Here is a 24,680-nt window from a genome sequence, read left to right on the forward strand (position 1 = left end):
AAACTGAAATATCACATGGTCCTAAGTATTCAGACCCTTTGCTCAGTAGAAGCACCCTTTTGATCTAATACAGCCATGAGTCTTTTTGGGAAAGATGCAACAAGTTTTTCACACCTGGATTTGGGGATCCTCTGCCATTCCTCCTTGCAGATCCTCTCCAGTTCTGTCAGGTTGGATGGTAAACGTTGATGGACAGCCATTTTTAGGTCTCTCCAGAGATGCTCAATTGGGTTTAAGTCAGGGCTCTGGCTGGGCCATTCAAGAACAGTCACGGAGTTGTTGTGAAGCCACTCCTTCGTTATTTTAGCTGTGTGCTTAGGGTCATTGTCTTGTTGGAAGGTAAACCTTCGGCCCAGTCTGAGGTCCTGAGCACTCTGGAGAAGGTTTTCCTCCAGGATATCCCTGTACTTGGCCGCATTCATCTTTCCCTCGATTGCAACCAGTCGTCCTGTCCCTGCAGCTGAAAAACACCCCCACAGCATGATGCTGCCACCACCATGCTTCACTGTTGGGACTGTATTGGACAGGTGATGAGCAGTGCCTGGTTTTCTCCACACATACCGCTTAAAATTGAGGCCAAAAAGTTCTATCTTGGTCTCATCAGACCAGAGAATCTTATTTCTCACCATCTTGGAGTCCTCCATGCGGGCTTTCATGTGTCTTGCACTGAGGAAAGGCTTCCGTCTGGCCACTCTGCCATAAAGCCCCGACTGGTGGAGGGCTGCAGTGATGGTTGACTTTCTACAACTTTCTCCCATCTCCCGACTGCATCACTGGAGCTCAGCCACAGTGATCTTTGGGTTCTTCTTTACCTCTCTCACCAAGGCTCTTCTCCCCCGATAGCTCAGTTTGGCCGGACGGCCAGCTCTAGGAAGGGTTCTGGTCGTCCCAAACGTCTTCCATTTAAGGATTATGGAGGCCACTGTGCTCTTAGGAACCTTAAGTGCAGCAGAAATTTTTTTGTAACCTTGGCCAGATCTGTGCCTTGCCACAATTCTGTCTCTGAGCTCTTCAGGCAGTTCCTTTGACCTCATGATTCTCATTTGCTCTGACATGCACTGTGAGCTGTAAGGTCTTATATAGACAGGTGTGTGGCTTTCCTAATCAAGTCCAATCAGTATAATCAAACACAGCTGGACTCAAATGAAGGTGTAGAACCATCTCAAGGATGATCAGAAGAAATGGACAGCACCTGAGTTAAATATATGAGTGTCACAGCAAAGGGTCTGAATACTTAGGACCATGTGATATTTCAGTTTTTCTTTTTTAATAAATCTGCAAGAATGTCAACAATTCTGTGTTTTTCTGTCAATATGAGGTGCTGTGTGTACATTAATGAGGAAAAAAAATGAACTTAAATGATTTTAGCAAATGGCTGCAATATAACAAAGAGTGAAAAATTTAAGGGGGTCTGAATACTTTCCATACCCACTGTATATATATATATGCCATCATTTTCAATTTTTTAAATTTTTAATACTAGTTTAATAATAGTTGTAATTTGTGTTATATATATATATAACACAAATTACAACTGTCCCACAATTGTCATTTCCAAACACAAATTACAACTGTCCCACAATTGTCATTTCCAAAACAATTTTCTTTTTTAAACAAAAATACTCATTTAAAAGCATAACACCTACCTTAGATGGGGTCATAGCAAATAAATGCTTCTCTGTAGACTTATCTTTGGATGTGTTGGTGCCAGAACTCAGAGCTACTACCAGCATAAAGTCCTGACCACATGATCCAAATGTCACAATGCTTTTATGAGGGTAAGATGCAAGGACTTTCTAGAAAACACAAGGTGAAAACTCATCTTAGCCATTCACTAACAATATGAATTGGTTTGAAATAACATGTAAGATTGCTGCAGCTCTGAGGAGAATATGTTCACTTACTATAGAGTTAAACTCCAATATGCTGACTCCATCTTCATGTACTGCCAGCCAAACATGCACATTCTTCTGTGGAGATGAAGTCACAGGCTACAGGAAGAAAGAGAGTAAGATTAAGAAACAATGCCACAGCATTTATACTTTTTTGAGTTTTTAAATACTGAAAAAATTGTACGCATCACCTTTAGTCTTAGGAGACTAAAGGCCAGTTCACACCAAGATCATTAACTATAAAGATAACTATATCAGGGTCCACACCAACGCACAATATTGTTCTGTTTATTATAAGCGCGTGCTGCAGTCGTCTGATGCTTTAAATACTCAATCTCTTTAAAGCAGGATGTAATCTGATTAGCGAACTGATTGTGAACTCTGCTATTCTTTTATATTTAGAACTATCATTTTTAGAACTACTGTATATCTTTATCGTTATCTTTATAGTTATGGTACTTGGTGTGAACGGGCTTTAACTCACCTCAGCTTCGAATAGCTTGGCTCCGAAAAATGACCACTTCCGAGCCACTGTCAGGTAGATTCGTATGCACTCTGATGAACTGCGACCCCTCAGGGATGCCCATCGGGTAGAGAGTTTCTGCAGCAACTGCCTGAGAATGTATGCATTTCAGTTTGTAAGCCAATCAAATTCTTTGTGTTCATATTTGAGTTTGTTTCACTGGAGGCATAAATACCTCATTTGTTCCTCAGTGCAGGTGTGTCTGTAATGCTTTGGGTAGAAACGCTCTAGAACCTGTTTGAGGGTCTGGTTAGACTTAGTCTGTGCAGCTCCTGAACCACCTGGACTAGAAAATGGGCGCTCAAAGTCCCCAAATTCCACCTGCGTGACACAAAACGCATTAAGTTTACTTAAAAGAAAACAAAGCCTATTTTAGGAACATTAAGATTTTTTTTGGATTATGGCATTATTTCAGTGAAAATTAAGGACATTTTCTCCCCAAATTCTCATTATAGCAATGTTTTCAGACATTTTTTTTAGTAACTGCCATTAGTAATTTGCCAAATCTCCATTGACAAATTACTGTAATACAATGATTATTTACTTAAATGAGCATGAATTTAAAGCAGTAAATAAGTTTTCATTAGTTAACATTAGTAAACTACTTTAGTTAACATGAATTAAGAATTGACAATACTTAACAATACAGCATTTATTAATCTTATTTAATGTTAATTTCAATATTTGCTAATACATTATTAAAATCTTAACATTAGTTAATGCACTGTGAACTAACATGAACAAACAATGAACAGATGTCTAATGTTATTAACTAACATTAACAAAAATTAATAAATACTGTAACAAATGTATTGCTCATTGTTAGTTCATGTTAGTTAATACATTAACCAATGTTAACAAATTAGACCTTATTATAAAGTGTTACCATAAATACTATAAATTTAATTAATACATTTTTTGTCTTATTACAGTAATGACAATGATTTATTTTGCATTGTAGAAATGAAAATCGGTTTTGATTAACTGACATGAAAATAATGTTACAATATAAAAATATTAAATTAATGGAAGCCAAAACTGAGCTAATTGTCTTTAGAGGTGCTTTAAGTGATTTATTTTATATAAGAATGGGATCGAAATTATCCAGAATTTACAGATTCTGGTTTCAAAACTATTAATGATTATTTTAGTAATTGTGAGGGACCTGATTTGTGACTGACTGATCTGAGTCTTTTTGAACAATTCTTTAAAAGAACCAGTTCATAAAAGTCATTTATTTGATATATATGATCACTCCACAATTTTAGCAAATCAGAAAACTAGCCAATCAGATCCACTGTGTGCCTAAGAGTCATTTTTTGCAGGTTGGCCGACGTGCTATTGGAGGCTTGGTTTTAGAGAGAGGGCGTGTGGTTGAAGAGATGTAGTGGGCTGTTTAATTCATTGACAAAGTGGGGTGAAATATCACTTGAACATGTTCTTGACAGGTGTGTAAGATTTATCCAGTAGCATAATAGGAGCAGCACCGTGTACCTGAGCAAGCAGGGCGGCCATCTCTAAAGCAAGCTCTTTGTTGACAGGGAAGTGACCCGCTGTAATTTCCTCATTTGTTTGGTATGCCAGAAGCAACCGCTCCCTCTCGGTCTCTCCTCTCATCTGCTGGGAAAAGTACAACCTACAGGGAACAGACACAAATTGCAGCTTGTTGGATGTACAGTAGGCTTGTTGCTGATGTTCTGTTTAAGAATCTGGGGCCGGATTCAGAAAACATTGTTAAGAATAAAATTCTTCTTAACTGCTATTTTCTTCATATTTTCTAACTTAAGAAAAAAGATAAGAATATTTTGTATTCCCAAAAACTTTTCTTAAGAATGTTCTTGTCTTTTTTCCTAAGACAACATTTAAGAAGTATTCATATTCCTGAAAAGAATGTTCTTAAAAATAATCGCAAATAACTTCTTAATGGATTAGTTCACAAGAACATTCCAATAGAGGTCTGCACGGGACTGTTTTGGTCGTCCCGCTCCCGCAAGGTTCTATTTTGCACGCACCTGTTCCCGCCTAAAATTCACTCTGTGTTCACCCACTATCCGCATATAGTGATTTTCTTCCCGACCCGACGGGTCCCACTAAATTTAGATTGTTTCCAGAATCTCGCATTTAAACTTCCCCTAAAGAAAGAGAGTGATTTGGGATAACAAATATAAAATGTTGCATAGCATATACAAGATTTTTATTTGTTATTTGTCTTATGATGCTGTCAACACCCTAAAAAATGTCAGAGAAAAAAATGTCACAAAGAATAATAGGCTAAATATCACAGAGAAAAAATAGGCTAAATTAAATAGCCTACAACATGTCCCTCCTATAGGCTAAGCCAAAAATACATACGAAAACGAAAACTGTTGGCTTACTAGCTATACTGCAAAATGAAATCTTTTTTAACATCCATGCAAGAACAGAATGACGCTGACTGACGATCGTTATAGAACATCTCTCCTCCAAAATCAGATCACAAAGGTTGAATGATCTCTGAAGGTGCACTCGCGCAGACCTCTATTGCAAAGAACATATCTTGCCAGGTTTCTCAGGACAGAGAACTGGGAATTGTGTGAACGCCACCACTGCAGAAAGTTTTGTTCACTTCAAGTTCAACACAGATGCGCTGATGCCAAAGCATCTCGGGAGCGACCGGGTTATAGTCAGAACGCCCGCTCCCGCCTAAAGTACACTATAGTTACCGACCGCAATCTGCCTTTCATTCAAAATTTAATCCCGCGCAGCAAGAAATCTTATCGGGAATGCAGACCTCTACATTCCAACGTGATTACGTCGCAGAGCTAGTGCAAGATGAGCATTTGTGGTTAAAAAGTATATACTTTTTTTTTTTTTTTTTTTAGAAAATGGCCGATCGTTTCGCTAAACAAGACCCTTATTCCTCGACTGAGATCGTGTAGAGCCCTTTGAAGCTGCACTGAAACTGCAATTTGGACCTTCAACCCGTTGTACCCCAGTGAAGTCCTCTATATGGAGAAAAATCCTGGAAAGTTTTCCTTAAAAACTTTAATTTCTTTTCGACTGAAGAAAGAAAGACATGAACATCTTGGATGACATGGGGGTGAGTAAATTATCAGGAAATTTTAATTCTGAAGTGAACTAATCCTTTAAAGTTAGGATAACCTCCAACCTGTCTTAAATCCCCAAAGATAAGATGTTTAATGAATTTATTGGGTTGTTTCAAAGATTAAGAATTACAACATAACACAAGCTACCTATAATACATACTAATACCAGAAATGTGGACAAGTGACAAAAATTGATCATTAAAACAGTGATCACTAGAGTGAATGCGTATACATGATGCACTCACTTTAGCTAGAACTAGCGAGGCAGCACACACAGATACAAGACACATTCACTAGAGAGAGCACAAGTAAGACAACTGCATCTTAAAAAAATGTCTTTTAAAATAACTATTTTAACTTGACACAGTGCACATTAAAATCACAACGCTAAATGATTAACTGCCGTCAAGCCAGTCGCAACACAAATAGTCTGCGCGCTTATTATGATAACTACGGAATCTGTAGGCAGCGCAAAAAGACAGGCTTTGAGGTGTTTTTCATTCAGCAAGTCCTCTGCAATCCCTGCCTTTCAATCAAATAACACCACAGCCTGTCATTTTCTTCTTAAGAAAAAAAGATGTTCTTAAGATAATATTTGAGAACTTCTTAAGAATTTTTCAAGAATTGCACTTAGGAACATTCTAAAGAACTTCTTAGAATTTATCTCATCTTAAGAATTTTCTTAACTTTCTTAAGATTTTCGTGAATCTGGCCGCTGTACTCTACCTGTTCTTATAAGTGAGTTTCACCGTCCTGGCATTCTCTGATTTGCCTGTGTGCTGCTCCTTCGAGGCCTGCTCCCATTTTGCAATAATGTCACAGATCTGAGGACACAGCACATTGGTTTTAAGATAAAGATGGTTATAAAGTACAATAAGTCACTGTCCAGAGTGTGTAGTTTGTGCGAGTCTGACCTTCAGGTTTCCCTGAAGACAGTGCTCAAGGTCTTTGCCAGTGGGGTCGTCAGAGTAAAGGCTGAAACCAGACTGACCAGTTTTCCTCATGCCCGTGTCCTGGTTCAACCGACTCTGAAATTCCTCCACTGTGGTTGAAGCATCAAAACCAACAACCTGACACACAAAGACAGACTGTTAGCTTAGACAGGTAGATGGTGAAATACCTATAGTTTGTAATTTCATTTTTAAAGAAACAGTTCTTCCGAAAATGAAAATTCCCACATTATTTATTCACCATCGTGATGTTCTAAACTGTTATTTTTGTTCCGTGGAATATAAAAATGTCTGAGCACACTGAGTTGATGACTTTTTCAGCTTTTCAGGGTTATTTTTATTTAATAATTTGGTGGTGTGGACCAGTAAGTTTTTAAATACTTAACAGAAATACTAAGAAATTAAAATAAAAGTGAAAGTGACGTGACAAGTAGCCAAGTATGGTGTCCCATACTTGGAATCTGTGCTCTGTATTTCACCTATCCAAGTGCACACACAGCAGTGAACACACACCCGGAGCAGTGGGCAGACGTTTTTGCTGTGGCGCCCGGGAAGCGATTGGGGGTTAGGTGCCTTGCTCAAGGGCACCTCAGTTGTGGGTAAAGAAAGTGGAAGAGAGCGCTGTTCATTCACTCCCTCGGATACCAGTACTGAGACTCGAACTCGTGACCATCGCGTTACAAGTCAGACTCTCTAACCATTAGACCACAACTCAGCAAAGATGTAATAAATTAATCAAAAATTAGTTTCCACAAAAAAAGCAGTACAATTGTTTTCAACATTGATAATAAAAAAATATTTCTTGAGCAGCAAATCAGCATATTAGAATGATTTCTGAAGGATCATGTGACACTGAAGACTGGAGTAATGATGCTGAAAATTCAGCTTTACCATCACAGGAATAAATTACATTTTAAAATATATTAAAATAGAAAATAATTATTTTAAATTGTGCTAATATTTGACAATATTACTGGGTTTTATTTCTGTATTTTTGATTAAATGCAGCCCTGGTGAGCATAAGATATTTAAAAAAAATAATAATAATAATTACCAACCCCAAACTTTTGAACAGTAGTGTAATCAGTAATAATGTTTTAGAGCCAAGCAAAACTGGAAAATAATATACATTTAAATAAATTAAACTTGCCCATGGGAGTCCTTTTTGAAGAATTTTTCACACTGTTTTAGTATAGATATAGATACCGTCATGCATTTGGTAGTTGCTGAAAAGCAACTTGCATATTTTGCATTCTTTGGATATCGAACCTGAAACGTTTTTGTTAAAGTCATGCTTTACCATTCAAGCTACAGAAACACAACAGAGTGATTCATAGTGACCATCAAGATCCAGAATGCACAATAAAAAGTTTTATGTCATCCATATGACTCTTGCTCTCTATTCCAAGTCTTCTGTAGGAATTTCTCAGATGGCTTGGAATATAATACAAACATAAAATGAACCACTTTTATAATACTTTTATAGTATTTTTTTTGTCATTTTTGGTTACTCGTATGAAAAAAAATGAGCTGCATGAAAATTTAGAAGAACATCAGTGTGAGTAAATAATGACAGATCAATATTCATTTCTTGATTAACTGTTACTTGATCATAAAGCATTTTTGCATCTGTTTGGACCTGGTAGGTGTTGTTAAGGAAGTGTACAGGCACGCTGAAGGGCAAAGAGTGGTGATAAGGGTTCCTGAGTAAGATTGACAAGATCTCCATACGTGACGATCGGGCTTGCCGATCTCCTTTCTGCTGCGTCCGCTCCAGGGAACGTTGGCAATAAATGGCGTACTTTCCCACCTCTGTCCTGGAAACAATTCAGAGATTGAGCAACTGAGTAGGATGTGTTTCAGGGAAGAGTATGACATCTGTTCTGATTTACCTTGAATCTCCATGCCTTTTGAGATGAACCTGCAAATACCAAAGAATGGGATGTGTGGGCAGGAAAAGACCGACACACAGAGCCAGGAACTGCCATCCCTGTGTTAGAGAAAATGAAAACAAGTCATTGACATCCTCTCTTGTAACCTCATAAATCACTCCCAAATTGGCAAGAAACACAAAACAAAACCAAGCACCCCCCCCTAGTGGTGTGTGTTCACATCTCAAGCATGTGATTTTTAATTATCTTACCTGCAGGGTTTTAGGCGGTCCGTGTGGTTGTCTCTTCTGTGTTTGTTTGATAAGCTGGCAGTAGATCTCATTTTGCAGCTCTGGGTGGGTGAGACACACTTGTAGAGCACACTGAGCAAGAGACACATGATAATCTATGGCTGGAGTGTCAATTTCCACGTTAATGAAGAGCTGACATGTCTGTAAAGAAGAGAAAAACAGTGTTTCTGCCCTTGTTTTGGGGCCATGCCCCCCAAATGTGTAATGAATGAAGACACACCTTAAAGAGCTTGATGGCTTCAGTTTGTAGAGCCTGTGAAGGCAGGGTGGTGAGTGGAGAAGACAGTCCTTCCTTCGTGAAACACAGCATTTGGTGTCTCCAGAGCGAAGACCCTGAAAAAGAATCAGACAAATATGGACATTAAACTATTTTTATACAGCTACAATTTAGGGCAGCATGAGGTTGAAATGAACAACTTGATAATAAACTAATTTTATGATATAGTGTTTGCCATGGATACATTTTAATAACATATGTCAAATCAGTCTCAACCTCAAGCAGCACACCCACATACCACAGTCCTTTCATTTAGTGATGTTAACCACCACACAATTGCTTGGGGTCTTTGAGATCTGGAGGTCCTCTGCTGGCCATAAACAACTGAATAAATCACTTAGTCACTGCATCTTTTTTTTCAATACAGATAATAAATTCCTTGTTGGAAAAAATATCTTCATTTGCATTGCAAAGACGAACGAAGGTCTTAAGGATGTAGAACAACACGAGTTGTGAGTAATTAATAACAGAATTTTCATTTTTGGGTGAACTAACCCTGTAAATGTGTCTGGCTTCTGGTGTCACTCACTTCCAGTTATTTTACCTGTACAAAAGCAGTCCGTTATACTGCTTTATATTGCAAACTTAATTCTTAACATATATTTTATTTTAATTTCATTCATAATCATAAACACAACATTTTTTAGGGCAAACAGTTTTACTGTTTATGACACTTATTCATTTAACAGTTATTTACATATAGGCTAGAGGTTTTTCGCATTTTGTGGAAAGAAAGCATTTTTGCATACAGAAAGGCCTTAAAAACAGCTGGATCTACTTATTTTTCAAATCTCTTAGAAGAAAACAAAACACAACCCTATAGGTATTTATTTGATACAGTGGCTAAATTAACGAGAAATAAAGCTTCAACTTCTGATGTCTCCAAACAGCACAGCAGTAATGACTTTATGAACTTCTTTACTTGCAAGATTGACAATATTAGAGATAAAAAAAATTATAACCATGCAACCCTCTACTACAGTATCATGTCAGACAGTGACATATAGCCTGGTTCTGTAAACACTGCATTGACTCCCTATTAAACATGGTATAGATTTTAAACTCTTGCTAATTAGTTACAAAGTACTAAATGGTTTAGCTCCCCAGTACTAGAGCGAGCTCTTAATGCATTATAGTCCTTCACGTCTATTGCAATCGCAGAATTCTGGCCAGTTGATAATACCTAGAATATCAAAATCAACCACAGGCGGTAGATCCTTTTTCTTTTTAGCACCTAAACTTTGGAACAGTCTTCCTAGCATTGTTCGGGAAGCAGACACACTCTGACAGTTTAAATCTAGACTAAAAACTCTTAGTCTAGATCTCTTTAACCTGGCATACACATAACACATTATCAATTTATATTTTCACATCCGTTAAAGGATTGTTAGCCTGCATAAATTAGGTCAGCCGAAACTGGGAACACTTCCTATAACACCAGATGTACTCATTACATCATAAGAAGAATGACATCTACGCTAATATTAGTCTCTCTGTTTATCCCAAGGTTTACCGTAGTCAGCCGGATCCGGGCCGAAGGAGATTAGAAGGAGGACCCACACCTAGACACAAGCACAACAAATCCCTGAAGTGTCAGCTAGATTTTGTCAACTAGACTATCCCCTGTAAAGGCCTCATAGACATGACAGCCAGTGGCACAGATTCCCAACAAAACCGTTTCCATACTAGCGTGATGAATCCAATCTTCAACCAGATGGAACTGGATTAAATATTTTGACTATTTCGATCCCAATCTGATTTATGACCTGTAATGCTGCCTGAATCATAATCATGCACTGTTCATTTGTTGGCTAGAGGAGAACCGACTGAGCTTGGTTTCTCCCAAGGTTTTTTTTTCTCCATTCTGTAACCTGATGGAGTTTGGGTTCCTTGCCGCTGTTGCCTCTTGCTTAGTTGGGGACACTTGATATTCAACAATGTTTCTGATCTGCCTGCATTGACACTATTGATTGTATGTGAACTGAACTGAGCTGGATGATGACATCACAGTTTTTTCCAGAGCTGCTGTATAGATAACTGAACTAAATTAATAACTAATTAGGGATGCACCAAGTATCGGTACCAGTATCGGTATTGGGCCGATACCAAGCTCATGTACTTGTACTCGTACTCATAAAAATATCCCAGATACCAAAGACCGATACCTCACGTGACGTAACTGACAGAATTTTCTGCGCACAGAGACACTGGCAGCAGCAGCAGAAACAATGTCAGCCTCAGGGGTGTGGAAATACTTCAGAATTACTGATGACAACCGACACATTACGAACTGCATGCAAATCACACTGAATGACAGACCAGAAGCGCTCTCTTGCGCTCGTGCTCTCTCTTTCTTGCGCGCGATCCCAGTTCTCAGCGCGCGATCAGTTCTCCTTGCGCCTGAATAGTCAAATGCACAAAAAGTTGTCAAAATGTCCATCGTGTGGAATATCTCACGTAAATACAGTCGGTTATGACTTTTAAGTGGTTAAGGCTTTACTTGACTTGACTTGACTTAAGTGCACGTAACCAGGTGGGTGAAAACAGGATATGTGTCAGTATATTACATTCATGGATTCGGTCTTAAAGGGAGAGTAGCCTAATTAAATATTTGTCTGTCATTAATGTTAATAAAACAACAAAAGATGTTAAATGAATGTATATATATATATATATATATATATATATATATATATATATATATATATATATATCGTGAAATAAAATTTCTCATATCATGGTCATATTGCCCACTCGTCCTGTATTCCACAATGAGAAATCTGGTCACCCTAGGTTGTGTTTACATTGGTTCACAGTGTTATATGTTCTGTAATATTAGTTTAGCACTTTTTAAAAAGCAGGTTAAAAAAGACTTGATTATTATTATTATTATTATAACTTTGGTAATTATGCCCTTTGAAGGTTATTGGACACTGTGAAATTTGTGCTTTAAGTTTGTGACAAGCACATAAAAATTATTACTTTTTTCATTGAAGTAATAATAAAGAAGCTGTTTTGCATTCATTAGTCTCACTGTATTGTACTTGGAAAACTGCCACATCACCAAAAAAAGAAAAGAAATTAATAAATGTATAGGCATCGGTATCAGTATCGGCGAGTACCAGAAAAAAAATATCTATACTCGTATTCAGTACATAAAAAATGGTATCGGTGCATCCCTATAACTAATGATTTTTTTTTTTACAATGGAATTAATAAATTCTGAACTTACTTAAGCTGGACATTGACACTATTTTCTTCTAGAGCTGCTGTACAGCCAAAATTATGTTCCCTCTATCACTGTAAAGATGCTTTGACACAATCTGCATTGTAAAAGCGCTATAAATAAAGGTGACTTGACTTAACTTAAATAGGGGGTTAATGAAGTCTTGCATATTAAAAAACAAACAAACAATAAGCAAAAACATCTTACTTCCGTGATGCAAAACCAGAGGTGTAAAGTACTTGAGTAAATGTAATTAGTTACTGTACTTAAGTATCTTTTTGGCTACTTTGTAGTTGTACTGAGTATCAAAGATATTGGCAACTTTTACTCTCTACTTGACTACATTTTTGAGCAAGTAAATGTAATTTTACTCCACTACATTTGTGATTAATAATGCAATTACACATTACATTTTTCATGGCAGCTAACTTTTTCTGCAGCAGTTTGTTTCTGATAGCGATATTTGCATCTAAGGGCATTGAAGGTACTATATTTTGTGCGTTTTGCCTTTACTCACCCAAAACTTGTCATCAAGGATACTTTACGTGAATGTGAGTGCATTAGCAGGCAGTTGCTGATCGCAGATGTTGACTGCAGCTGGTGATGAGGCTCAAACCAGCACATACAGTAGACTTCGACTATTTAATTTTACTTAACATTGTTTTATTTATCCGCTATATTGACAAGACCGTTTTGAAGGATATTGGTTTACTTATGGCCTTTCTGTGCACTTGAGCTCAACTGAGACTTAAGAGTTTGTAGATGTTTAAAAGGTTGCTGTGTTGACCTTGATTTATTGCAACATTGAGGTGTTCAGTTTTATTTTGATTTTAGAAAATAAACTAGATTTCTCATCTTACAAATCAATTGTTTGTTATTTTCACTGGCAGTCTCTCAGGACTAGTGCATCTCTGAGCCTACATTCAGCATGAGTAAAATATTTAAGTACTGTTAAAATCAGATACTTTAAGACTTTTACTCAAGTCGTATTGGAATTGGTGACTTGTAACTTGTAGTGGAGTCATTTTCGATGTAAGGTATCTGTACTTTTACTCAAGTATGGTTTTCAGGTACTCTTTACACCTCTGTGCAAAATAAGGCATATACCAGCCAGCATCCAACTAACTGAAACCTGTGCTACTTTTGTGTCCCTCATTTACTACCACAGACTCAATCTGTTTTGTTTCTTACAAACACAACTAGAGCCATGTTGCGTTGACTGTATTGAAATTGAAATTAGAGGACTTTGTTAGTTTTAATCAGATTTAGTATTACTCCAGACAGGTGATAGGACAAAAAGGACAAAAAAAGAAGGAAACCCCCACTCAATCTGACTATATAATAATAATAACTATTATTATTATTTTCATTATTAGGGTTAGGACAAAAGTAAAATTACAATACTAATATGTGTGGCTGTCTTAAAAATAATTTTATTTTGGTGGGAAACAGCTGGGAAAACAGCTTTTCTTCTGTTGACAACAGATTTATATATCATTACAAGTTTAGGAAGATGGTTGACCTTTTAAAATGCAGGTTATAAGCGACCCAATTTCACTTGCAGAGATGGAGTTCGTGTGAAGCAGCATTTACTATGAACCGAGTTACCAAAACATCGAAAATACCAGACCATGAGCTGTAAGCCTTATAAATATGGAAAAATCACATCCCTGGCCTCAAATCCAAACTTTGCTGGAGGTCCTAAAAATGCTAATTCACCCTTATTTTCACAGACCATCTGATGAATAGTGGATCTGCGCACCTCCTGGGAGCCAATCACAGAGATTCCAACGTCATTATTTGGACTAGTGTTTTTGTGTCAGCCTATTGTTATAGTATGATCAATTGTGGTTGGTCATTTACAGTAAATGTCTCTTCCTGTCTAAGTTGGTGGTTCTTGGCCAGAATAAGCAACATGGTGGACAAGACTACCAATTGTAAACATCAGGCCCTGAAAGATGGCTCTAATATGCTGGGATTTGTTTCCCATAGCTGATTTTTCCTTGTTCTGTATGTCTCTGATGTAGGATACTCCGCTACGATGAAATACATGAAATTAATAACACGATTATCCAGAATGCAGCTGTTAGTTTCTTACCTGGGTCTCCCTGCACGTTAAGCAGTTTACCAACCAGCTGCTCAAACTCAGTTCCCACCTGCCCCACTGCAGTGCCCGCTGCCACAGACAGATGGTAAAACCAGGCCATCTACAGGAGAGGAACACAGACAAGCAACAATGACATTCTGTTTCATCATGAACTACCCAAACATTTAAGATTATCTTTGAATTTATACCTTTTCTGTGCCATGATGAGATTAGATCCCTTGTGAAAGAAGTACCCATACTAGAGCATACTTAAAGCATACTTAAGGAGTACTTATTACATAAATAACATACTTTAAAAGAATATATTTAAGTGAATGTAATGTTTTCAGACACTTAACATTTATGTACAATGAAATAAAAGCATTACAGTTTAAATTTATGTTAAATACTATTAGTTGAACTAAAGAGTGTTTTTTTGACCCACTTAAGTAGTACTAGTACATCTTTATATATGTAATTTCATTATTTAGGGGTCTAAGCACATAAGGCATGATTAAATGTATACGATGTCCATTTAAAATGAATAGACAAAATTATATGTCTTATAGTAATATAATAATAAAACAAACACTTAAACTGCAAACATGAGGTTAGAAGGCAACATATATTGAAATAAATTATAAAAATGAAAAGGGCCTTGACATAAATGCATCAGATAATTAAGTTTAAGCTGCAAATTGTCAGGATTAGTTTTATGTGCTCCCAGTTCTGTGTTTATTTCCTGTCTTCCTTAGTTGACCTAGTTTCCTACAGAGCCGTTGGAAAACAGTTGCGACACTCCCATAGACTTCCATAGTAATTGAAGAATGTGGAAGTAATGCGTGTCGTGGGGCAACAAATAGTTCCAAACACTGAATAGTTCCAGTATTGAACCCCATTTCAGTGTTTCTCAAGCACACTCACTGGCAAGTTGATGAAATTACTGCATTTTTTGACATTTTAATGCATTAGTAGACCTCTCTGGAATCTAGCCTGTAGTGGCATATAGTCAGACTCTAATTACAGTTAGCTAAAATGAGCAACACTTAAGTAGCTACCATAACCAGATGCTATTGACATATTTTTAACAGTTGTTAGTCTTTCTGACATCTTTCCCTCTATGCAAGTCACGTGAGTTTCTATAAAGACTGAACATTCAAGGAAAAACTTGTCTAGCCTCTCACTGGATATATTCTTGCTATGATAATGTGTTTTGTTGAATGCAACTGGTTGTCTTTTTTTTTTTCTTGGGTTAAATTCAGTATTTCCTTGCATTCAATAATATTCACTTGTGTAATATATGTGCTTATGTGAGTATTATAAAATAACTTTATGATGCAAGTAACGTTTTTTTAAATTTACCATTTTAAAAAATCTAAAATTTTAAAAATCTAGTGATTGATCATGACTAAATATATATTCAAACGCAAAACCTACAAAATAAATTATCAATTATGACCGGCAATGCTCTTTTGAGAAACTAGACTAGAGGTACAGCCCTGTATGCATATCCATGTAGTAGTGGGTGAACCATGGCATTAAATATGAATATTATAATTTTCTGGCCACTAGATACCTGTGCCTCTTTGTATTGGAATTTAAAACCTTTTCTCTATTTTAACCTTAAATACTACACTAATTGTAATACAAGTAATATATTTTAAATGATCATTAATTGATCATAATTATAATATTATTTATTACCCCAAAAATCTCCTCAAAATATTACATATATTATTGAACTAAAATATAGGACATTTATTTAATTAATAAAAAGGTTATGATCGTCAAGGAGTAGCATACAGTCAAACTAAAAATTATTCAGACACTAGATATAATTTTTTTTTTTTTTTTTTTTTTATTCAAGTGGGTGCAGGACACTATAGTTCATTTATGTAAGTGAGGATATTAACTGTGACGTATTATACCAAAAAATTCTTCATACAGTGGACTACCAGTAAAATTTATAAAAATTTGGGACCAAAAATTATTCAGACACTTTGACCTGACCATGTTTTGCTTAAGTGTTTTCTGTCATAGTTAAGATAATTTTTTTTCTGACACAGTTTAACTCTGAGATCTTATATTTTATTACCAATTTTTTTAAACTATAGTGAATAAACTGTAATAATGTATGAAATGTTCGAGGTGTCTGAATAAATTTTGGTTTGACTGTATGAGTGTGGCCCATAAGTTAGGAATACCTGAGGGTTAAATACAAGCAAATCATATTGATGTTATCTCTCCATCACTCCCCATAATAAAATACTACTGTACTCGTCAATGTAGTAATCAATGCACATTATGCGTTGATATGTACCAAAAATTGCTGCAAATATAGTGAAGCCACTGTCTATGATGATTATAGCCATTCAAAGAGATTGACAACGCTGGTTTGTTTGAAACTACTGTGTCCACCTGCCCCTTGTTAATTCACTCATTCACTGCAACCAACGTAACACAAATTATATAATTTGAAATTGTCCTGTGACATCCTATGACATGGGATTCCTCTAAATTTAAATGTTGATATGTGTCCACACATACACTACATACAGTGTATAATAATCAATCCCTAACTTTCAGTAAAGATTGCTATATAAAAACACATCATAAGATACATTTCAATTGGATCGCTAATCATTCACATGGGCCAATAATGCTTGTACCCCGATGACTGCCATTTGCAGCTATATTATGATGCGTTCTATTTGTTCCTATTTCCCAGTAGGAACTTTTAACTGGAATGCCTCCTCAAGACAGAGTTGAGATTGGGAACAGCCCAACCAATATGGCTGCTCAGTGCATCAACTGTAGTGAAACTGTAGTAATACATTGTTTATTGGCACTTCTGTTTACCTGTGTCTCAAACTCATTGGTGCACAGGTATTTGTGGTTTTAGTTAAATATAATTCAGAATGGTTTGCCTACTGTACCTTCTCATGAGGTGAGTCGATGAGCAGGTATGTTGGGCCCTGGCTCATTGACTGAATGGAGAGGGTATATTGAGCAGAGACTTCAGCTAGGTCACATGACTTATTCACTTCCTCCACACGAGCTTCCCACAGTTTGATCTGACCTAGGGGAAACTTGATAGGGAAATATGATATTAGTGCATGCACACATACAGATGTCCTGTGCAAGATGACTTTTGATTTAAGTAAACAGAAGACCTTGTCCTCTTGACTTCTGAAGTAGTAGAGAGTCTTTCCGAAAAGCGCACACCACACATGCTTAGAGTAGCCATGTTTCACCTTAAAGAGTCAGAGACAATAGATAACACACAGCAAACATGTTACAAACACCTACAACTTGTACTTGGGTTATGATTCAAACTGGTAGAGTGACTTTATGAGCAGAATGTTATATATAGTTTAAATAATTTGTGACAACAATTTTTTTTGTATTACCCAGGAAAAAAAGACGATAAAAATGCCATCAACAACATATTTGTATTTACATTATTTAGTATTTAGGATTATAGGCTATTTAATTTTCTTTTCAGCAATAATTTACACAGTAAATCACTATGAAACAAACAATTCATAAAACGGAAGTAATGAAAAATATAACAAGAATATCAAACCTTTATTTTGGACAACAGAAAATGTAATAAAGAGAAATTGTATAAAATTACACTACTGTTCAAAAGTTCTTCTTTTAAAAGAAATTAATACTTTAATTCAGCAAGGATGCAATAAATTGATCAACTTTAGAACTTGAATTGAACTTATTCATCAAAGAAAAAAATGTAACACAATTTCCACAAAAATATTATGCAGGACAACTGTTTTCAACATTGATAATTATAGGAAATGATTTTGAGCACCAAATCAGCATATTAGAATGATTACTGAAGGATCACGTGACACTAAAAACTGGAGTAGTGATGCTGAAAATTCAGCTTTCTTTCAAAAACAAAAACTTCAAAAACTTTTGAACAGTAGTGCATACATAAAAATGATTTTTCTTTCCTACGGGATACCTTCGCCAGGTGTCCTTTCATAATGGGCCGTACATCTGGGTGAGTGAAGAGCGGACTAGCAGCTTTGATCCTCAGGACACTCTGCAGAACCCTCAACCACTCCTCCAGGAGGTTTGGAGAATCTGCCTTCAGATTACACACACTTTTACCTGTCACCACCTGAGGGGACACAACGTTAACATGGACAGTCATGTGAAAGAACATTCTATATCTGAGATGAGTGGACAAACTCTCTCTCTCTCTCACACACTTTACCTGAAGAATCTGTTTCCCATCACCACGTGCTATAGTGCTACACGCATTCAGCTCAATCTGGCCTTGGGGCTTATGGATTACGTCACTCTATGGAACAAAATCAAAGAATTGAGTCATGAAACAAAGTACTTTTTTATTTGTAGCTTGACCACCATATTGAGGTTATTGGGACAGTCAGTTACCCTAATATATATTGAGTAAAACAAGTTAACTTAATATAAAAAAATATTTTTAAGCAAATTATATAAGATCAATTAAAAAGTGGTAAGAAAGTGCTTTAAAGAAAACTTACAGATAAAATAAAACTCAAAATTTATGAAAGAAATAAACAAACAGTAAAAGCAAAACAAGATTATAAAATAGGACAAAAAAAAAAAAAAAAGCCATTAAAAGCCATTTAAACTGACTGGTGATTTGTAGTAGAGAAGCTCCCCGTCCTTCAGAACAAACCAGTGCCTCTTCCATGTTTTCTTCCACGTCTTTACCATCTTGAGAAGGTATCCAGACTTCTCCATAGACTCCTGAGACACAACATATCCTCATTTGGTCTCACAGGTGTGATTGAGAAACACAGATGTGTGCATGTGTACATGTGTCTTACACTCTTGCCGTTGTCACTGCTGGAGGAGCAGGTCTTTGGTAGTTTGTTTTCAGGTTCAGAGCACTCCGTATCAGTGGAGTAAGCATCAGGGGGTATGGCGTAGTCGCTCTCAGATGTCATAGAAGACAATGACACAGCTGAGCAAAACACAATGCATTCATTAAGGTGTGTGTGTGTCTGTAAAGCCCTATGAAATCTTTACTATTTTCCCCCTAAATTCCATGTCTTCCATTTTTTGGATTTTGTTTTAATGGGTTAATTAAATTTTAATAAGCAAAAAGCATGTCTGATCAATTTAATTCATATACCTTTAAGAAAATCAAATATAACACTTCCTTTACAACAGAACATTGCATTTTATTTTTTTTTAATTATTTATTTTTGGGCCAAATAAAGTGCTGCACAACAGAGATGTTCTGAAAGAGACATTCAGTGTTAAATATTATCCGAGTCAGGATCAGCGGGGCAGAGCAAGCCTTTAATAAAATTCAAGAAAGGATCCCAGGGATTACTGAAGGGTTTAAGGGAAACCTCGAAGCATGAACCTTAATTTCTCTAATTTAATGTAGAAAAATATGTATTGTATCCATTTATTGTGAGTAGGGGAAGTAGCACACCTCCATGTGAGGAGAATATTAATTCTGGCTAACAGAGTAGTAAAAGCGACCACTTGAGCAACGGGGCAAGAGGAACCAGTGTATGGTAGAATACCAAAAATGGACATCAAAGGATTGGGGCTGAGATCAACATTAAGCACTTTTCCCAGTGTGTTAAATACATAGGACCAAAATGTTAACAATCGAATATATATACACAGTATATATGGCATATATCATATATATGTCATATATGTCATTTGAAATGTGAGTTGAAAGGTCTTGTTCCCAAGTCTCCTTCAAATGCTTTGATAAATCAGGAGTCAAAGTATTAATCGTGTTATAAATGTCGGAAATAAGACATTTATTGTTGGTTTTAAGATAAAAAAAGTTGTCCAATTTATATTTTGGGGGACGATTTGGGAAATGAGGGAACAGTTTCTGCACAAAATGTCTGATCTGAAAAACAAGCAAGCAAAACAAAAAACAACGAAATAGGGTAGATTAAACTTGGTAGACAGAGATAAGAAGGATGAAAACACACTCTCTTCATACAGGTCCTTAACTGAGAGTAAACCATTACATGCCCACATCCGGTATGCAGAGGGAAGGCTCTTTTCTCGTCAAACATCAGTGCCTGAACTCACAAATACGCTACTGGATGAATGTTCAAAAATTCCCACAGAAACTCTCTAAAATCTTGTGGAAAGATTTTCAAGAAGAGTGGAAGCTGTTATAGCTGCAAAGGAGGGACCAACTCCATATTAATGTCTATATGTTTAGAATGCAATGCAATTACAGTCCCTGTTGGTGTAATGGTTAAGTGTCCCAATACTTTTGTCCATATAGTGTATATACAGTACTTAGTAAATTGGTAAACTAATATAATAATTAGTACATAATGTATTTCTATCATAATTTCTTCAAATTAAAAGGTTGGCAGTTTGTATTGAAGACCTTTGCGTTTCTGTGTTGTATTTGACGATCAAATGAAACAGTGAAATGAAGTGAACTCAGTTTATGTGGAGTGTCCACATATAGTAAGACGGCAGATGCTGAAGACACCATGAGCTTCACACGTCCTTAAGCATGCATAGTCTTATTTAATCGGAGACACGTGAAACATGCAGATGTCATAATTAAATAGCAGTCTTTTTGTGATTTAATATTCACAGACACTAGTCCATATCACAATTAGAATTCAGTTAATTTTTAGAGCCATACTTTTGATTAATTAATCCAAAATGGTCAATTCCATGACATTGCATGTTACGTAGTAAATTCCAAATTCCATGACTGGATTTCATGACTCTGTCTGTGTTTTCACAGAAATCATCATAGGGACCATTTTAAAAAATTGTTGTGACCAAAAAGTTTAATTGATTTTTCCATATATGCTCCAGTCCTTCATAATTATTGGATGAGGATTTTTAAAAATAATTATACAGAGACTGCACTCATGAAGAATACATATTTTAGAGAAAAATTCCAGTGTAATTATTATGAGGACAGTCACCTTGGGTAGCTGTGATTAAGGGTCTTGCTCAAAGGTACAATGGTGATAACTCATGGATTGCTACTTGCAGGGTTCAAACCTGCAGGTTCTTGGTTACCAACCCCGATCTTTAACAACTGCTGCATCATGCATGTACCTCTCTTAAGAGAGCGAGGGCTTCCTTGGCTGCTGCTCTTGTGTGACTCTGATCCAGAGGTCTGCAAGTTGTCCTCCTCTCCAGAGTTAGACTGACACTCCTCTGAACTGTCCTCCTCCTCAGAACTAGACGACTCGTCAGAGAACTGACTGTTGATTAACAAAGTCGCCTTCTATAGGAGTAAAAAAAATGTGGCATTCATAAAAACATGATTAAAAGACTTGCTTCTATTACTGACTCCTCTGCAAATTCACAGTCATTTATGACAAACAATTTCTACAATAAACACTGCTGAGCATCATAGTCTTATGGTGAGACAGCCACACACTCCAACAGACATCTAAAGATACACACAAGTCCCTACCCCTTTGATTGTGGTGAAGATGGGTGTATTTGTGTTCCTGTAGATGAGGGATGTGTAGAGCATGTAGGCAGGGCATGAGGATGTGTGTGAGGAGTCTGGAAGAAGAGGATAGGACATTTTCACTAGCTGTCAGTAAATGCACAACTATGATTTAGGCAAGTAAGAAATGTTCCTTAATTACTTTGCTGGCCCTGGACTAATATTTACAATTCTATGCAACAATCAATGGCCAAACACCATCCTATAACCATAACTTAAAACTATAGCTTTTAAAATCAAAAGGTTTATAGGTAAATAAGTACATTGTTTAAACCTCTAACCCCAGCCCTAAACCAAAATAATTTGGCCCTCTAATCTGTGAATGAACTCTGAATCTCTGGGAAATTTGTCAAGAACATTCCTATTTAAACTCTATTTTTAATATTTTTTTTAGTGTAACATTTTATATATTTAATATTTAAATTCCTTTCCCACAATTCTCAGCCCATAATGCAAACAATTTTTTTCTAATGTGACGAAAAATCATTAATTTAATTATTTTTAAATAGTAACAAATTTGTCAATCAAGATTTAATTTATGCTAATTTTAAAATGAATAAAAAAGCATTTTTTGCATTTTGGTAAAAGGAATCTTGGAGCAAATGTAATTGTCATAAAAATAGTCACAATGCAAAATAAATAAATAAATAAACTGTCTTAAAATAGCATTGTTATTCTTTATTGTAAAATATATTTTTTTCTCATATATATATTTCTAACACAACAGATAAGGGAGTGACGGCAAATTCAACATCTTTCTCTCTTCTGACCAAGATAATCAATCTTTCAGTATTTGTTTCCTCTTTTGTAAAGTTATACAAACATTATAATGGATTTTTTCTTTTGCTATATAATGGATTTTTTCTTTTGCATAGAATTTTGCCCAACTATGATGACTTCTGATTCTGAGAAACCTGGAAATGAGAAAAAAATTTCCCATGGACACAAATGGACTTTAAGAAGTGCACGTGAACAATAATGATGATATAATATGAAGAGAGATCAATGAAGGGCAGCTGATTGGAAAAAAAAACAAAAAAAACCCCACAAATACTAAAAACATAATCTAAAACACACCTTTATTAGCTAAATCTGTACATGACGTCTCTGACAGACGAATTCCTGATTTTGCCACAGCATATATTCTGCTCTCCTGCAAATAACATGAAAACACATGTTTAGCACATGAACTAAAACGACCGAAATTCATATTAGTTCAGCTATTTTTTTTACAGGACTCACCCAAGAGGGCAGCCTGTGCAGTGGAGGGGTTGGGGGTTTACTCCCGGGGACAGCTGCAGAGGCGTCGGGTGTTTCGGGTTCCTCAGGTGGCACTTCAGCTGAAGGCACATCAGTATGTTCTCTTTCACAGGTCTCCATCTTTTGATCTTGGTCCATGTCTGTTTCTTGAGGCCGCAGAGGACGTAGCATACTGATAGCATTTCGTGTCCGCCCGTGAGCGGCTTCACTGTACAATGGAGGCTGACTCATATGCTTCTTGGCCAATGCCAAACTAACATTAAATGCATTTGGATTGCGCAATCGGGGCTGTTTGGGGGAAGCTGGGGTGTCTTGGGTGTCCTGAGATGGGGTGGGCCGCTTTGGTGTGAGAGCTGGAGTTAGAACTGGGCTGGAGGTGTTTGTGTCACTGGAGGACGACGAAGAATCCAGACATTGTGACTGGAAGCGCTTATTTAACTCATCTGAGGATCCATCTTCAGTCTTCTCGCTGTCTTTCTTTAAAGCACTCTTGGTTCCAGGAAGGCAAAGTCTGGAGCACTCCACACGCTGCATGTCATCATCAAACAATGAGCTGCTGTCATCAGAGGCGGTGTGGTATGTCTCACTTGTGGGTCGACTGAAATGCAAACCTCCAAACAGACTCCTCTCCCCTTCAGAGGCAGCGCTGGACAGGATAGAGGAGGCAGCGCTGGACAGGACAGAGGAGACACCGCAAGAAAGCATGTGTCCGGGACTGTCCTGCTCACCCTCGTCCTCAGATCCCCCCTTAGAGCAACGGCCAACACACTCTGTTTCTGGGCAATTTTGTTTTATTCCAGAATCTGGATTGGAACCAAACACAGAGACTTGGTAAATACATGAATACAATAGTAAATATTTTGCAAACCATTTCACTGAATCAGACTCATGACCATGACTCATTTGATCGCAACCAATGCAGTATGACTCCTGAACAAATGACTCTTATGAGTTGGTTCTTCTGAATCAAAAACATGAATAACACTATTACTGTGCTACACTGTCATGCTGCGTCATTTAAAGGTGTGGTTGATTATGATTTCACTTTTTTTTAACTATATTTAGTGTGTAATGTTGGTGTTAGAGCATAAACAACATCAGCAAAGTTACGACGCTCAAGGTTTAATGCAAAGGGAGATATTTTCTTGTAAAGAAATCACTTTTTAAAGACTACAACAAACGGCTGGTAGGGACTACAATGAGCTTCTTCCCGGGTTACTGACATCACTAACCCTAAAATTTACATAAACCCTGCCCCCGAGAACACGCAACAAAGGGGGCGAGGCCACGTTGGGCTGCTTTAGAGTAGAGGAAGAGTTAATGTAGTAGAGTGTTGTTACCATGCCGTCATTTTACGCCGTACTGCTTCACAAACGAGGGTCAATTCAACGCTGGATTTGCACAAAACATTAACATGATGGCACATGCTAGTCGATGAGTTGAATCAACTTCACAGCAACTACATAAATTTATCCACTAACCATTCAGAAATGTCCAGTTGCATTCTAAAAGTTGTAACTTCTTCCTGAGTCTCTCCATCAGTGTCCGACAGTTTGAACAATGTAAGGCTGAACACCGTTACTGACAATCGTCATTTTGGCTGCATGAGATTCTCCGGCTTTGTTGTTGTTGAGCAACCAAAGTTAAGCTGTTAAAGCTCCACCCTCTTTTGATAAGTGGCAGGGTGCAGCAGCTCATTTGCATTT

The 24,680-nt window shown here is 36.8% G+C and overlaps 1 protein-coding gene across 3 annotated transcripts in view; it reads right to left on the minus strand.

Annotated features, from left to right (window-relative positions):
• Positions 1-24,680, minus strand: part of plekhh2 (pleckstrin homology domain containing, family H (with MyTH4 domain) member 2) — a 54,846-nt gene that overhangs the window by 4,754 nt on the left and 25,412 nt on the right. The window contains exons 8-29 of one of the 3 annotated variants that reach the window (XM_051916622.1): positions 22,957-23,777; positions 22,792-22,867; positions 21,676-21,770; positions 21,312-21,483; positions 19,064-19,200; positions 18,870-18,983; positions 18,463-18,549; positions 18,208-18,366; positions 17,396-17,476; positions 17,159-17,311; positions 14,235-14,343; positions 8,854-8,966; positions 8,595-8,674; positions 8,344-8,441; positions 8,091-8,263; positions 6,416-6,571; positions 6,228-6,325; positions 3,910-4,051; positions 2,591-2,736; positions 2,377-2,506; positions 1,905-1,991; positions 1,647-1,796 (exon numbers count right to left, since the gene is read on the minus strand). In XM_051916622.1, the coding sequence (XP_051772582.1) occupies positions 1,647-1,796; positions 1,905-1,991; positions 2,377-2,506; positions 2,591-2,736; positions 3,910-4,051; positions 6,228-6,325; positions 6,416-6,571; positions 8,091-8,263; positions 8,344-8,441; positions 8,595-8,674; positions 8,854-8,966; positions 14,235-14,343; positions 17,159-17,311; positions 17,396-17,476; positions 18,208-18,366; positions 18,463-18,549; positions 18,870-18,983; positions 19,064-19,200; positions 21,312-21,483; positions 21,676-21,770; positions 22,792-22,867; positions 22,957-23,777 (3,377 nt within the window). Of the gene's footprint in view, positions 1-1,646; positions 1,797-1,904; positions 1,992-2,376; positions 2,507-2,590; positions 2,737-3,909; positions 4,052-6,227; positions 6,326-6,415; positions 6,572-8,090; positions 8,269-8,343; positions 8,442-8,594; positions 8,775-8,853; positions 8,967-14,234; positions 14,344-17,158; positions 17,312-17,395; positions 17,477-18,207; positions 18,367-18,462; positions 18,550-18,869; positions 18,984-19,063; positions 19,201-21,311; positions 21,484-21,675; positions 21,771-22,791; positions 22,868-22,956; positions 23,778-24,680 lie in introns of all 3 variants that reach the window. The other 2 variants (XM_051916621.1, XM_051916620.1) reach the window with 2 other exon arrangements.

Source organism: Ctenopharyngodon idella, chromosome 13, assembly GCF_019924925.1.
Source record: "Ctenopharyngodon idella isolate HZGC_01 chromosome 13, HZGC01, whole genome shotgun sequence".
NCBI classification, from domain to species: domain Eukaryota; kingdom Metazoa; phylum Chordata; class Actinopteri; order Cypriniformes; family Xenocyprididae; genus Ctenopharyngodon; species Ctenopharyngodon idella.